General features: G+C 40.0%; 1 protein-coding gene across 1 annotated transcript in view; it reads left to right on the top strand.

Annotated features, from left to right (window-relative positions):
- LOC145681232 (transmembrane protease serine 9-like) overlaps positions 1-15,442 on the top strand; it is a 140,975-nt gene that overhangs the window by 41,989 nt on the left and 83,544 nt on the right. Inside the window, exon 7 of the mRNA XM_081752818.1 lies at positions 5,855-6,010. Within this exon, the coding sequence (XP_081608944.1) occupies positions 5,855-6,010 (156 nt within the window). The remainder of the gene's footprint in view (positions 1-5,854; positions 6,011-15,442) is intronic.

Here is a 15,442-nt window from a genome sequence, read left to right as displayed (position 1 = left end):
CTTGGGTCCGAAGTAAGTTGTATTGGTGTTTGGTGAGCTTTGCTTCTACTGTTAGTGACAAGGCTTCATCTGGGGTACATGATACCATTCGCTGATCAGCCGTAGCAGTCTTCCAAGCCTCTTTTATTTTCTTCGGTCTTGTTGGCGATGATAGTGTTATTTCTTTCACTAGGTTTGATGCTGTGAAACGGTTTCCTTCTTTACGGAGTTTCATTTGTGTTGCATAAGACAGAACGTCAGAACCATACGACTCACGAAATTCAACGGTTTTCCTCCTCTTAACAGATTCACTACTTTCTTAAACATTTAACAGGTCTCCCCCTGCCAGACGTAGTTCAACTTTCTTCAGCTTCAGATGCCAGCTCCAGAAATGGTAACTTTGCAAGTGCATTAAGCCAATCAGAATATAGTTCAAGAAACCTATCAACCATTCTGGAACAACTATTTAGTCGCTGGAAAATCTTGGTGCAGAACAATTTGATAGCTGTCTTTATCTCCTTGCACTTTTCTTCATTATCCTGAATTCGCAGCTTTCCTGTAATGTACTCTTCCAAGTGTCCTTTTTGTTCAGAATGATGTTTGCCAGCCTTTTCCAGAATTACGTTAAAAAGGTCTCTTCTGGTAGGCCTAAACGCCATTATTCCTGAAAAAAGCAGATAATAAACATCACTTTCTGAATTTAACAAGCACATTGGGTATAATCACAAAGACTAATGTGTACAATATCAAAACAATTAGGCCTGAAAAGAAAATCTATGTTAGATTGCGATTTCCACTGTTGCATGTCCTATACATACTGTTCTCAAACCATTCTCCACCGAAAGTACAGCGAACGACGTGCGGTTTAGTAATTCACCTATCTTCCTTCTGATAAAGACCAAATGAAAAGCGAAACGTGTCAAGACAGTACATAATGCGGATATAGTATTGGTCAAATTATGCATTGTTTTATGTACTGACCCATGTTAACAGGTGACTAGTCTGAAAATGTGCAAACATGTGCAACAATTTTTGTTATGTTCGTTCCCTATACATGTTGTCCTTCACACCCATGCAGGAATCTTACTGGTACCTCTTGGTACTTTTTTACTAATTCAATGATTTATCACCACTACAGTGCATTTCTCCTACTACTTATATGCTAAGATTTTATATGATATTATTCCTCCAGGTTCGTTTCTGGAGAGCAGTTATATACTTCCTCTCTTTGCTACTTCCGTACAGTTTCTGTTTCATGGGGTTTCCCTATTCGTTCACTTGTGTTCTCAAAACGGAGACGCTGAGTGGTGCTGTAGTATTGCTTCCAGTTCCTGTACAGCAAACTTCTAATTACACATTACACAAACTTTACTTCTCTACATGTTCGTTCTATTCGTATTTAAAAAATACTTACTGCTGTTTTTGAATACACTATTGTATGGACTAAACGTGTATGCTACTCATACTCCATACTCCAGTACTTGACATTTTGGATTTTTGCGCTGGTTTTGCGGCGTTTCGGACCACTGTGCAGTGTCGTGACCATAGTGCTCTCAATCGGATCGGGTCAGCTCGGGTCGGGTTACGGGTCGGGCCGGGTCAATCGGGTCAGCCCGGGTCGGTTCAACCGAGTCAGCTCGGGTCGGGTTGTCGGGTCAGGTCAATCAGTGAATTCGGGTCACAGGTCGGGTGGGGTCGGTCTTCAATCCGACCCGACCCGACCCGTTGAGAGCACTAACCACAACTACAGCCACAGAATCGCAACACATGTTGTTGAAAGCCAGGTGAGGCGAAAGTAATTACGAGCACTCCACACAAAAACGGTTTAGAAGCTGCCTCTACTTCATCACAACAGGCTTTTGCCTTATCATTGCATGTGTTGTAAAACGTGTAGCTTTCCGAACCCCGCCCAAGAAAATCCAATCGAAACAGCCAAAGAAAAGGACATCACGCGATACAAATTAGAAAGTTAATCCGAAGTGTCAGTGAGTGACTTGATCAAAGAGAGTGAAGTTTAAATGATCCTATTGGTGATCACGATGATGAGGAATGTGGACATTGTGGTCGCTCAGTGTAGAGGAGGGAGACTGGTTAAAATGCCCAGTTTGTAAAAGATAGTAGCACGAAATGCGTCCTATAAAAGGTGGAGAAAATACGTTTGTGGGAATTGTTTTGCAAAGTAAACTGTAATCTTAATTTGGACGTCTTAAGACACGCTAATCCAGTAGTCTGAACTCATACTTTTATATAGAGAATTTTTTTTTACATTATTTGTCACACATAGTGACAATATTCCGTTATGTATCTTTGTTACCGGCTGTATCTTGGAAACATGCTTATTCCAAGGTAAAAGACATTATACCTATTCCAAAAGTTAAAATAAGTAGCTATTACAGCCTATTCAACAATTTATAAACATAGGCCTAATAATGAATGAGTACAGTTAAATTCGATAATTATATTTGTACTACAAAAAATTCTGGTATTTCTGCTTTTTAATGTTCCAGTTATCTTAAGAATGTTATGTAATTTTTGTTTACTTGTCTTATAGACTTACCAAATATGATATACAGATCACAATGCCTACAACGCGACATTTGGATAATTCGAGAATGTGCAAGATCCCTGCTCAGACGCTCATCTTGAGTGAGGTTTTCACTAGTTTTTCTCAGTCCTATCAGGCGTATGACGAGATGGTACTTTTCGTGAGGCCAGGACCGAGTCCTTTCCAATTCGTAGACTTATCTTAAGGACCGATGTGATTTCGGAGTTGGAGGCTCAAACATTTCCATTGCTCCTTTCCTTGAACTAATAAATAAGCAAATAAATTGCTCGAATGCATTCCTCATGCTCGAATTAACCAAACGCCAAATTGTAGGCAGACGCGCATATTTTGTTCTAGTATTCCATGTTAAGAACAGGTAGTATTCCATATTAGGAACGGGGTGTGCCTAGTATGGGAAATTGAGTTCTTTCAATTTTGTAATATTGTAAAAAATCAATGATGTGGAACAAACTTTCATACTTGTATTTTGTTTTGCAAAGGTACCACAATTATTATGATATATAATATTTTTACCCTGGAATAAGCATTTCTGAGAAATAAAGAGTAAACAAAAAGTATTCCATATTCGGTGCCTTTACCCTACTATATTTAATCCATAATTGGCAACATTTGTCAATGAGGTGAGTGTGGTATGGGGAAGCATTAGTAGAAAAACTGCTGCAAAGAAGAAATGAAGTTTTGATAATAAATAGGACACAAAATATTGTTTTTCTATTTCAGTAGGATTTGGTGTTACCTTAAGATGCTATACAAATGAGTACTAGAAAAGAAATCTTTGCGTAATTAAGCAGATCGAGAGGATGCTTATTAACTACTACCCAAGTAGCAAGAAAGCTTTCGACCAGTTGGCGGGTACATGGCTTTTGGCTATCAAAGCTTGCCCTGTCAACTCGTACTTTCATACAATCTGCCTTTTGTTGTACTTGCAAGCGGTGCTTAAGACCCTTCGCAGAGCGTCATAACATCACTGACAGTTCATTTTCTATTGACTTGTTGCCAGCATAAAATACTTGCTTGGAACACTGAATGCAAGGTTGCCCCTAGTGCTCTCAAACGGGTTGGGTTACGGGTCGGGTCGGGTCAGCTCGGGTCGGGTTGTCGGGTCAGGCTACTCAAGTCGGGTTGTCGTGTCGGGTCAGTCAGGCCAGCTCGGGTCGGGTTGGGTCACTCGGGTCAGTTCACTTTGGTCAACTAAGTTTAGTTTGAGTTTAAACTCGACTGGAGTCGAAAGCTGCTGTTTTTCACTAGCTGCCTAATTAAAAAACGGCAATTTTCAAATGATTTTATAGAAACCATAAATGTATTTTGAACACTTGCAGCTAGTGTTTTTATGGTAAATGCTTATTTTTGTACTTGTGTGTACTTTAATTTTTAAATGTGGAAGATTGATTTTACAAATGGACTGTAATATTAATACGTACGCCAATATGGAGTCTGGATTTAGAACAAAACTAGAAGTTGTTTATGCAAGGCCAAAAGAAAGATTGGATATGGACAACCAAGCCCAAGCGGGGCCGCGGTGGCTCAGTGGTAGAGAATTCATCTCTGGTGCATGGTGTCCATGGTTCGATCCCAGCTTGTGCTAAGTGGGCTTTGTGGTGGAGAAACGCCGTGTAATGGGTTTTCTCGGGGTTCTCCTGTTTCCTCCCACTTTCTTCATTTCATTAATTTCTCATGGTCACCATCTCCCTTAGCTTCGGTGCATAATCGAGGGACCTTAAACTGAATATTTCATTTTATTTCACCAAGCCCAAGGACATCGATACAAGAACAAGATAAAGATTGGATATGCAAGACGAATTGTATAGTAATCTTGCTCTTGGCCTTGTTTTGGTGATCATCAAGTAGCGATGAGCGTATTTCTTGCTTTCCGTATAGTATGAAAGACCATAATCAAAATCACAGTTGGTCTTCATTTGTACCGATGAGGCGAGCATTCTTGGCTCTTGTATACCATGAAAGACCACCAAAACTACGAAATGCAGGGCCAAAACTTAACTGCAACACAAAGGATAAGACGCAGTATTGATGACCAAGACCCAAGGAGCGAATTGTTTGAATTTCATTTGTTGGGCTGAAAGTGATGAAATAAAATTAGTAGTTTATAATTAAATATCATACTGTATTTTTAAATTTTAAATTACAAAATTCGTATTATGTATCTTCTTACGTGCAACTATATATACTGTAAAATACGTTTTAATTACCGAAAAAGAAAAATCAAAGTGGCACGGGTCCCGGGATCATAAGAACCTATTTTGGAATGAAAGTTGAAGGGTTGGAAAAAATCACAGATGTTCTCCCGTTTCCTCAACCCTTATCATTGTAGTTAAACGATTTCCTTCTGTCTCCGCCAAGAGACTCTTGCTACTGCCTTCCGAGAAGACCCCGGCTTCCGAGCAGGTGAGAACACTGATCTTGAAGAAAAATTTCGTCACATAGAACTAAAGCAAGAAAAAATAAATAAATTTCTCCCACGTCGGACATTGGTATCAGTTATAAAAAGAAATAAGCAAACCTCAAAAGTGCCAAATATTCATTAAGATGCATATGCAAATCCTCCGCTTGATCTGGCTAGTGGTTAACGTGTAAGACTTCGGTACACGTGGTCCGGGTTTAATTCCCAATGGGAGTGCATTTTAGCGTTCATCCAGTGTCGTGACCATAGTGCTCTCAAACGGATCGGGTTGACCCGACCCGCCCCGACCCGTGACCCACCCCGATTCTGGTCGGGTCGGGTCAGCTCGGGTCGGGTCAGGACAGTCAATTCGGGTCATGGGTCGGGTCGGTCTTCAACCCGACCCGTTGAGAGTACTAGTTGCCCCCATGTAACTTCGTTACTGGAATAAAGCTTGTGACATGCTTACACGGTTTCCAATCAAGCTGGATGCAAGCTTGGCTGACTTTGAATGCAAGCTTACAGCAAGCGGTTCGGAAGTTGTCTCTGCTGCTAGGGTAACACGAGTGTGTAGTGTGCTGCAGTTCACAAAGCATTGTTCTAGTATTGTCACATTAAACATTTATATCTGTCTTGTGGCAAATGTGCACATCAATGTACGAAAAAAATTGTTCCGCGTTTTACGGTTTTCAAAGATTTACAACCCTTCAGCAAGATATTATAGGAAAATAAACATTTACCATATTAAGATATGTATACAAAAATCACGCGCAACCAGAAACGATACGAGCTTGAATCATCCGTGATAAAATGCTGTGTACGCCACTATATTAGCTTTAATATTATAATATACTGGTACTCATGCATATACTGGATTGTATCATAATGGGTTTAACATTTTCTTTCAATAGCTGAAGTCAATCACAGCCACCTGTCTGAAAAAGACGAAGCTTTCTGTAGCTGATCAAGAAGCATGTGCTCGAAAACATTCAGAGCTTACTAACGGCTCAATTTTGACGCCTTCTATAACATGTTTCGATGTGAACAACGAAAGAAGCATTTGTAAGGTACTGTGACTTTCCCTTATACATTTCTTACAAGTATTTATGTTTAGAGATTGTGTAATACAACTTCTTCATTAAACGACTGAACATTTCCAATAATTTTCGTTTACATGTGTGAGACTAGCGCCATATTGACCAGAGGACAAGATATCAACGCCGAGGAAAAGAAAATGTGAAGAGAGAAATAGGTATGCAACGACCTTGTGTAACAATCAAAACGATGGAGAAACCTTTGTCTAGCACGTGCGGTACGATCCTTTGTTCCATTGTTCAATTTCGTGCCTCTACTGCGCATCGGTTTGCCTGTCCTAGCCTGTGGTCAATATGTGGGTAGTCTAAAGGTATTATTTTCATGAAGGAAAATGGATATCTTTTAACTGGTAGTACTGCTGATATACACATAAGAAATATACTTGAATTTAAAAAATGACATTTTAAGTGTCCAAAAGTATCTTTTTACAGGGTAGCTTATAATTATGTATCTGATGTTTCAAAGACTGCGGTAAAGAAATTAGGAATATAACACGAACATAAAATTGGATATAAACACATTACTCTCATATTCTCATTCTAATATCTGTTCTCCATAGCATGGTCCAGCAATGAATGCACCTTCCAAATCGAAACATGCCTGGAGACGAAGTACAACGTTGTTATAAGCAGCTTAATAGAGCAGTACTGGTATCCTGTGGAACTCTTCTGTGATAGCTTCCCGTAGCGCGGGCAAATTGCGTATGTGATCTTGATACACTTTGTCCTTTTAAACATCCCATAAGAAAAAGTCAGGTGGTGTAAATTCCGGAGATCAAACTGGCCACTCCACAGACCTACACAAATGTGGTGTTGAAACACCAAAATGTGGTGTCGAAACAACACAAAATGACTACCACTTTAGCGTGTTACTTGTGTGTCAATTCGATACCAAGATTTTTTTTTATCATGCAAAACCCGTAGAAGGGAACACCTTCTCTTGGGAGTGAAGTTAATTGTATAGGGAAACTAAGGATAAAGTGGAAGGACAAAGAGGTTTTATTTCGTTTATTTGATGTCTTTATTTATTCATTATATGGGGATCTTTATTCATCACTTGATTAATAACCACAACACAGTGATATTGGTTAGTTAGACAGATGAAGGGTTATCTTCTTGTGCCGGGGCGACTCGGCACATAATGAGAGACAGTATGATGCCCTTGTTATTGCGAATTAAGGTGCAAAAGATGGATAGATGTTGGGTGATAAATCTGGTGGTTGATATGCTAATAGATAGTCGTCTATGTGTTCGTCAGAATGGGAAAGAACATACATTGTAATTAAATGCTGTAGGGGTGTAGGTTGTAGACGGGGTGGAACTTCTTGTTCAACATCTATACGTATACTACTGCAGAGGATGGGATAGCCTTGCCTCCAACGAGTAGTGATGTATCTGGTACGCAGTTTTTCCAAATGAAGAAGAAGATGTGGAAACGGAATACGCTCATAGAGTAGCCGGGAAGGACTAGGCAGTTTGATGCGATATGCCAGGCGTAATGCATGTCTTTCAATTATCTGGAGGCGGGTGTAGAATTTGTTACTGGCATTAAGCCATGTGATGTGTCCATGAAGTATAGATGGTCGTATGAAGACTTCGTAAGTATGTAACACAGTCTCTTGATGAAGGCTCCATGAAGTACCGACTAATCTCTTCAGAAGATTTAGTTTATTTTGCGCTAGAGATATGAGATGCTGAAGATGTCCACGCCATGAAAGATGGTCATCAAAGATTACACCCAGATACCTCGCTGTACGTGTGACAGAAATGCGTGTGCCTGCTATGGTAAGATGTAAAAGAGATCTATTGCGTCGGACCCGACTGGTACGTCCTGATGGTATGATGACAAGTGCCTGTGTTTTATCGTCATCAATTTTTTTTAGTTAAGGAGGAAGAGACATTATAATTGCTCTTAGAGAATTCGAGTCTATGGGTAATAAATTTTATCCTCCTGCCTCTCAGAGGGTTACGCCCTCTCTTTGGCATGTGATTCTTATATACAAAATAGGCGCAGGAAAAGGTAGGGGATGGGCTAAGGGATATTCTTTATTATCAGCGGAAGTGGAACATCTATTAAGAGGGTTGTGAACTCATCATCATTTAATTTCATGTCATCATTTTACATTTATTTTTATTTATGCTAATAAACATAATATATAGAACTAGAATAACTGTAACAGTGCATAATGATATAGTGCAAAAAAACATACATATGATATAGTACAAGAGAATCAAAGATAAGGAATATGTGCAACATATGGCCAGAGAAATTGTAAAGTAATGAAGATGAGAAATGAGATGAAGTGCTAGAACGTCACAAACATAAATGTGTTAATCAGACAGATGCAGGGTTATATCTTCTGTCCCGGGGCGACTCGGGACTGATGAACACAGGGGAAAGCCCTTGTTAATGGTGAGGATCTCCGTGCAATAATGGAAAAAGATGAGGAATGTGATCACCAATGAAATAAATGTCGTAGATTTCTCGTTCGTCCGGTGTCAGGTGTGTGTTCTTGATATATAGAGATATAAATATATTTAATGGTGAAAGTTTGTACCGAAAGGTGGAGTCGGTGAGAGCGTCGGAGTGAAGGATGTCTAAAAAGAGCGGATGACCTGTGTGTATGGGAGAGTTGACGTATCTAATACGTAGTTCTGCAAGATGTTCCGTAATTTTCGGAAAGGAGATGTATTCATAGGTGAGCCATGTGGGATATGGTAGTTTAAGGCGATATGCTAGACGAATCACGTGTCTCTCCAGTATGCAGAGCTTTTCGTAATATGAAGCAGAAGCATTGCACCAGGCCGTATGTCCATAAGTGAGGACGGGGCGGAAAAACGCCTTATAGGTGTGAAGCAAGACATCCGCTTTCAGGCCCCAAGTTATTCCAGTGAGTCGGCGTAAGAGATTCAATCTATTTTTAGCCTTATCTGTTAGTCTCTTCAAGTGGGCGTTTCAGGTGAGCTTGGAATTGAAGATCACGCCTAAGTAGGTAACAGTCGATGTAGGATGTATAAGATATCCATCTACGGTGACTCGTAAAAGACTTGGGTTCCTGTGAATTCTGGAACGTCTTTTAGGTGGCAAGAACACTATTGCTTGTGTTTTTTCTTCGTTGATAGTTAGATGCCACTTCTTACACCAGATGATGAAATTATTGACTGTAGTTTGAAGAGCAGTATTAAGTTGATGTACAGTTTTGCCAAGAGCGAGGAAAGCCGTATCGTCTGCATATTTAAAAGTAAATACATTGTGCGGAGTTGGAGGTATGTCGGAAGAATAAAGTATATAAAGTAAGGGGCTAAGAGCTGATCCCTGAGGAACTCCAGTAAACGGAAATATAGGCCAAGAGAGCACATTACCAACAGTGACGTAACCGATACGATGTGTAAGAAAAGAATGAATGAGCCTCAAATAGCACATGGGAAGGTTGAGTGACTGAAGTTTTTGAATTAGTCCATAATGCCAAACCTTATCAAAAGCCTTTTATAAATCCATGAGTATAAGACATGATGGGAATGCTTTGTTATACTGGTTTGTGATTATAGTGCTAAGGCGAAGCAATTGGTCATTAATTGAGAAACGTGGTCTGAAGCCTGCTTGATGAATAGGTAGTATGTTGCGTGCTTCCAGATATGAATGATGCCGGCACACGAGAATTTTTTCTAGTAGCTTACTGAACACTGAAGTAAGTTGGATTGGTCTATATGAGCTGACAGAATGCATAGGCTTATTTGGTTTGTGAAACATGCAGACTTTCGATACTTTCCATTCCAGTGGATAGTAACCAGTTTGTAGGATGAAATTGAAGATCTCAACAAGGAGGACCAGTAGTGATTGTGGAGCTTCTTGGATATGACGGTAAGAGATGTTATCAATTCCTGGTGCTGTATTCTTTTTCCTCTTTAGTACGGTGTGAAGTTCAGCAGTGGTGATAGGTGCTGTAAGAGGATGTTCCGGATCTATGACATGCTCTGTGGAGGGCTGCAGAGCAGGGATGCTAGATAGGTTTATCCGTTCTGAACGTGTGGAAGCGGCAGAGGGAGTAAATACTGACTGCAACTGAGTACCAAAGGCGTTTGCTTTATCTTGATCCGAAAACAGAGGTGTGCCATGGTCAATGAGAGGATAGGTAGTTTTGGTGTTCTTGCCAGCAAGTTGATTGAAACGCTTCCAATATCGAGAAGGATGTGCATCCTCAGATAAGTTGGTACAGGTTTGAACCCAATTCCTGCGTTTATATGCATCCAGATAGTTCTTAACTGTGCGTTGCCATTGACAGTGGTGCTGAAGAGATTCACGGTTTCCTGTTCGATAGTAATCGCGAAGATGTTGTCGCGCCTTCTGTGCAAGTGTGAGGTAGCTTGGAGGCAATTTCGGTTTATAAGGATGAACTTGTTCTATTGGAATGTGATATTGAGAGCTATGTTGTATTGCAGTAATTATAGTATTGAGACAAGAAGTGAGGTCGATATCATTGGTAGGTGGTGTTACACTATGAAGAGTATCCTCAATTTCTTGTCGGAATTCAGGCCAATGAGCCTTATCGTATCTCAAGACGGAGCGAGGCGCAATAACAGAACAAGCTGGAAGTCCATGTGTTAACTTTAGTTTAACTGGATGATGGTCACTACCAATAGAATCAAGCACCTCAATCTGGCACTTATTTATGAGATTCAGAGATGTAATGACAACATCTGGTGTAGTTTGGCTTATAGGCCTGGTGTGCTTAGGAAGAATATGCATATAAAGATGATGATCAGCTATATACTGTTGAAATTCATCTTTTTCTCCAGCACTCCGGCTGTGGATATTAATATCTGCCATGATAATGATATTGAAAAAGGCATTCGCTATGTATCTGAAATATTCTAACGGTAAAGGTTGGCGTGGTCTAATATAGATTGTGCTGAAATTTATGGTTATTGTTGGGAAGTATATAGAACAAAGTAGGTATTCCGGGATATTATCGAAAGCTATAGGTTCGAATGGGATATTTTGGAGAATGTCCTATTGCGACTCCACCTTGGGCACGAGCCATGTGGTCGTGATAATCATGACGTAGTAGTAGATATCCAGGAATGCGAGCTAATATATTTATTTTCAACGCAGTTTCATTGAGCTTCTAATAAACGTCTATGTTGAAAAAATGATCGAATATTAACAAAGAGAAAACTAATCTCCATAATGAAAAATATATATATGAATTTAGACTGCAGTTTCCAGAGATCCAACATGGAAATGAACATAATTGTTGGAGTAAGTGGCATGAAGATTTATGTGAAAAATTGACTTTGCGGTAGAAATGATATGTTGCGTAATAAGGGCTCTCTGGAATGGAAAAATGTTTTGAAGAACTAAACTGGTGAAGCGGAGAAAATCTTCTACTGTGAGTGGAGGTAATATGGATTGATTGGGTTGAACTGTAGTGTCTGTTGTTTTTAATGGCACAGTTAATTCTGGACGTTCAGGTGTTGGTGCTGGTTTAGCTTTGCAACGGTAGCTGTACGTAGGATGAAGTCCATTACCACATGTGTTGCATTTAGGTGGCCCTTTGAGATTAGGACAAGTTTTGGTCTCATGGAGCCCCGAATAATAGCCACATTTCGGTTGATTAGGACAGTTGGCTGTATTGTGGTCATTGTATATCTGACACTTTTCACAACGAATCGGTAATGGTCCGTTAGTCTTAGACGGTTCAACCCGATGTATTCGCTTATATATAGGTGCACCAAAACGAAGAAGGTAATCAATTGTGTCTTGTCGCTGTGACAGAACGCGGACTAGATATGTCGGGCCATTATTATTCCTAATGCGAATGCATTTGTCAACTGAAATGCCTTCTTGTTTAAGTTCCTCCTGAATTTCTGCATCTGTTAGATCGGGTGAAACACCTTTGATCACAACTGATAGAAAAGGTGGTTTTCTAGGTAGCGGAGGCTGCTTCTGTCGTTTGTCCGTTAGTTTCGACAGTTTAGCATTCTTACCAAAGATTTCGTAAGAAGCTTTATTCCGTATAATTATTCCAAAATTTGGATCCTTCGATTTAAGAATATAGCAATTTTTGGTCTTAACTATTTGAGCTAGGGTGTCCCGTACTCGAGGAATGTACTTCATTATTTGAAGAAAGATCATTTTTGGATTGGTGTATTTAACGTCGTGGTCAGTAAGAAGAAAGTGATGAAGTTCGATATTAGCTTGTGTTGAAATGAGATTTGAAAACACCGGAGTAGGGTTATGCTGTGGATCGACCTCGATATCCATTGAAGCTAGAGGTGAACGGGACCGTATACGTTTCGCAGATTGTGTAGACTCGTTAGATGGATGCCGATCTTTAGATGTGTTTGGCAAAGGCTCGTTTCCCCACGAGAAATGCCGGGTGCGAGTGGATGGTCCTCGGTATGCCGGTTGCGATAATGAAGTGCTTGGATTAGAATGAATTGTTTGTGGTAAGCCAGAATGTCGACCAAGATTCGATTGTCCAAGTGAATTGCCAGAGTCCGCCATAGTGATGATGAATCCTAGGGCCGAAGCCCAAATGAAGATGAAAATGAAAGAAAAGATTATGAATGAGATTCAAAAAGCAAGTTTGCCCTCCGAAAGTGAAAACTTCCGTCAACCCTCTAAGTGTTGCACGTGTGCTGTGCTCACAAATGCGTATGCTACACTTGGCCCTGGCTAGCACATTAACATACACAAGAGAGGTTAGGCTCCTTGGATCAGTATGTTTATCGACATCAAGATTTTTTTACGTTTACCCGCTTAAAGGGTTGCGCCCTTTCTTCGGGAAGAGATCGGATTGTATAGGAGCATCAATTTTAATATGAGAGGGTCTATGTGTTGTTTAGTCATCTTTATTTAACATTTTATTCAGTTCACTCAGAGGGATGGGCATCAATTAAGTGAGGGCAATTTTCATCTGCCGTGGATGCTAAGGAAGATCGTCTGGCTGACATATAAGTCGTAGTCGTTCCTTAACTTCGGCGCCTGAAATGAAGAGAACATAACAAAACACAGTTGCGGTGATTCAGGTTCATCTAGAGCTATAAAACATACGGTGCAATCACAGAAATAGACGGTAGGCAAGACAGGAAGAGTGGTAGATGTCATGAGGGTGAAGTGCTATGACGTCACAACACATGGGTATTGTTAGTAAGACGAATGCTGTTAGCTTCTGTTCCTGGGGCGACTCAGGAACTAATGAAGACGAAGGCAGCCCTGTTAGTGGTTGATTTACTGTGCATGAGATGGATAGATGAGCGGTGAAACTGTGCCAGGATGATAAATGTCGAAAACTTCCGGATCGACGTTCTCGCGGCCGATGTTCAAATGATACAGGGTCATCAGATGTTGGAAAGGTGTCGGATAATAAACAGCAGGGGTATCAAAGTCTCTATCATAGCGGAGAATGTTCAGGAATACTGGATGAGCAGTTGTAATGCGTTTTGTAATGTATTTTAAGCGGAGAGCCTCAAGATGGGATAAGAGCGGGGGAAAATGAATACGGTCATAGAGTAGGCGGGTTGGGTGGGGGAGCTGGATACGGAAGGCTAAACGAAATGCATGGCGTTCGAGTATTGCTAGCTTTCGATAGTACTTAGGAGGAGCTGGCAACCAAGCTGTCGACATCAAGATTTTTTTTAATGTTAGCCAGTAGGCTAGCTACCCTGTAGAGGGCTACACCCTCTTGGAGGGAAGGGTTGCAAAGGAAGCTAGTTGGATGTGATAGAACTGGCGTTGGGCTATGGGATGTTCCTTTATTAATAAATACTTCAATTTGTAGGTCATTATGGGCTTTGCGTCCATAATCATTATTGCGGAAGGTAACACATAACACATGTATAAAACATTGTAAGGTTAAATATCATATAATAAACTAGCATATATTACCCGCTTCGCTGGGTTGAAATGAAAATTTAAATGCACAACTCCATATCTCATGTGTTTAATACCCGTGAAATATGCTTGCAGTAAATGTTAACATTATATCGCCTGTCATTTATGTTAACCCGCCGAGTGACACGGTCATGCGGGTTGCATATAAATACGTTTATTTTTACCTATGATGAACTAACAAAGGATTTGTACGTTATGGACACTTGAATGGTCAATTATCTCAAGACACTGGTAATTAAAAATTAAAGTGATATGATAAAAACCATCTAGGGTCCAAATCCTAATAACCCCCCAAAAATAAAAGAAATTGGTTCAGCCGTATTAGCGTGATGAGGGAACAAAGGATTTGTACGTTCTCTTTTATATATAAGACTAGCAGCGTTCACCCCGCTTCGCTGCGGTCACCCCGGAACGCAATAAACTTTGTTACTTAGATAATTTTTACTTTTTCGCTTTCAAGTGATATGATAAAAACCATAGAAGATTGCAGTAAATGTTAACATTATATCGCCTGTCATTTATGTTAACCCGCCCCGCTTCGCTGCGGTCACCCCGGAAGTTTTCGCTTTCAAGTGATATGATAAAAACCATAGTAGATTGCAGTAAATGTTAACATTATATCGCCTGTCATTTATGTTAACCCGCCGAGTGACACGGTCATGCGGGTTGCATATAAATACGTTTATTTTTATACCTATGATGAACTAACAAAGGATTTGTACGTTATGGACACTTGAATGGTCAATTATCTCAAGACACTGGTAATTAAAAATTAAAGTGATATGATAAAAACCATCTAGGGTCCAAATCCTAATAACCCCCCAAAAATAAAAGAAATTGGTTCAGCCGTATTAGCGTGATGAGGTAACAAAGGATTTGTGCGTTCTCTTTTATATAATAGACTAGCAGCGTTCACCCCGCTTCGCTGCGGTCACCCCGGAACGCAATAAACTTTGTTACTTAGATAATTTTTACTTTTTCGCTTTCAAGTGATATGATAAAAACCATAGAAGATTGCATTAAATGTTAACATTATATCGCCTGTCATTTATGTTAACCCGCCCCGCTTCGCTGCGGTCACCCCGGAAGTTTTCGCTTTCAAGTGATATGATAAAAACCATAGTAGATTGCAGTAAATGTTAACATTATATCGCCTGTCATTTATGTTAACCCGCCGAGTGACACGGTCATGCGGGTTGCATATAAATACGTTTATTTTTATACCTATGATGAACTAACAAAGGATTTGTACGTTATGGACACTTGAATGGTCAATTATCTCAAGACACTGGTAATTAAAAATTAAAGTGATATGATAAAAACCATCTAGGGTCCAAATCCTAATAACCCCCCAAAAATAAAAGAAATTGGTTCAGCCGTATTAGCGTGATGAGGTAACAAAGGATTTGTGCGTTCTCTTTTATATATATAGATAGTAATAACAAGTACAATAACATTAAGGAATGCAGTTTTTTTTCAAAGATGAAGATGAGGGATGGAATGAGGTG

The sequence above is a fragment of the Thermobia domestica genome, chromosome 1 (genome assembly GCF_964235325.1).
Source record: "Thermobia domestica chromosome 1, izTheDome1.hap1.1, whole genome shotgun sequence".
Taxonomy (NCBI): domain Eukaryota; kingdom Metazoa; phylum Arthropoda; class Insecta; order Zygentoma; family Lepismatidae; genus Thermobia; species Thermobia domestica.
Note: the sequence above shows the minus strand (reverse complement) of the source record. Positions and strands in the feature narration are given on the sequence as shown.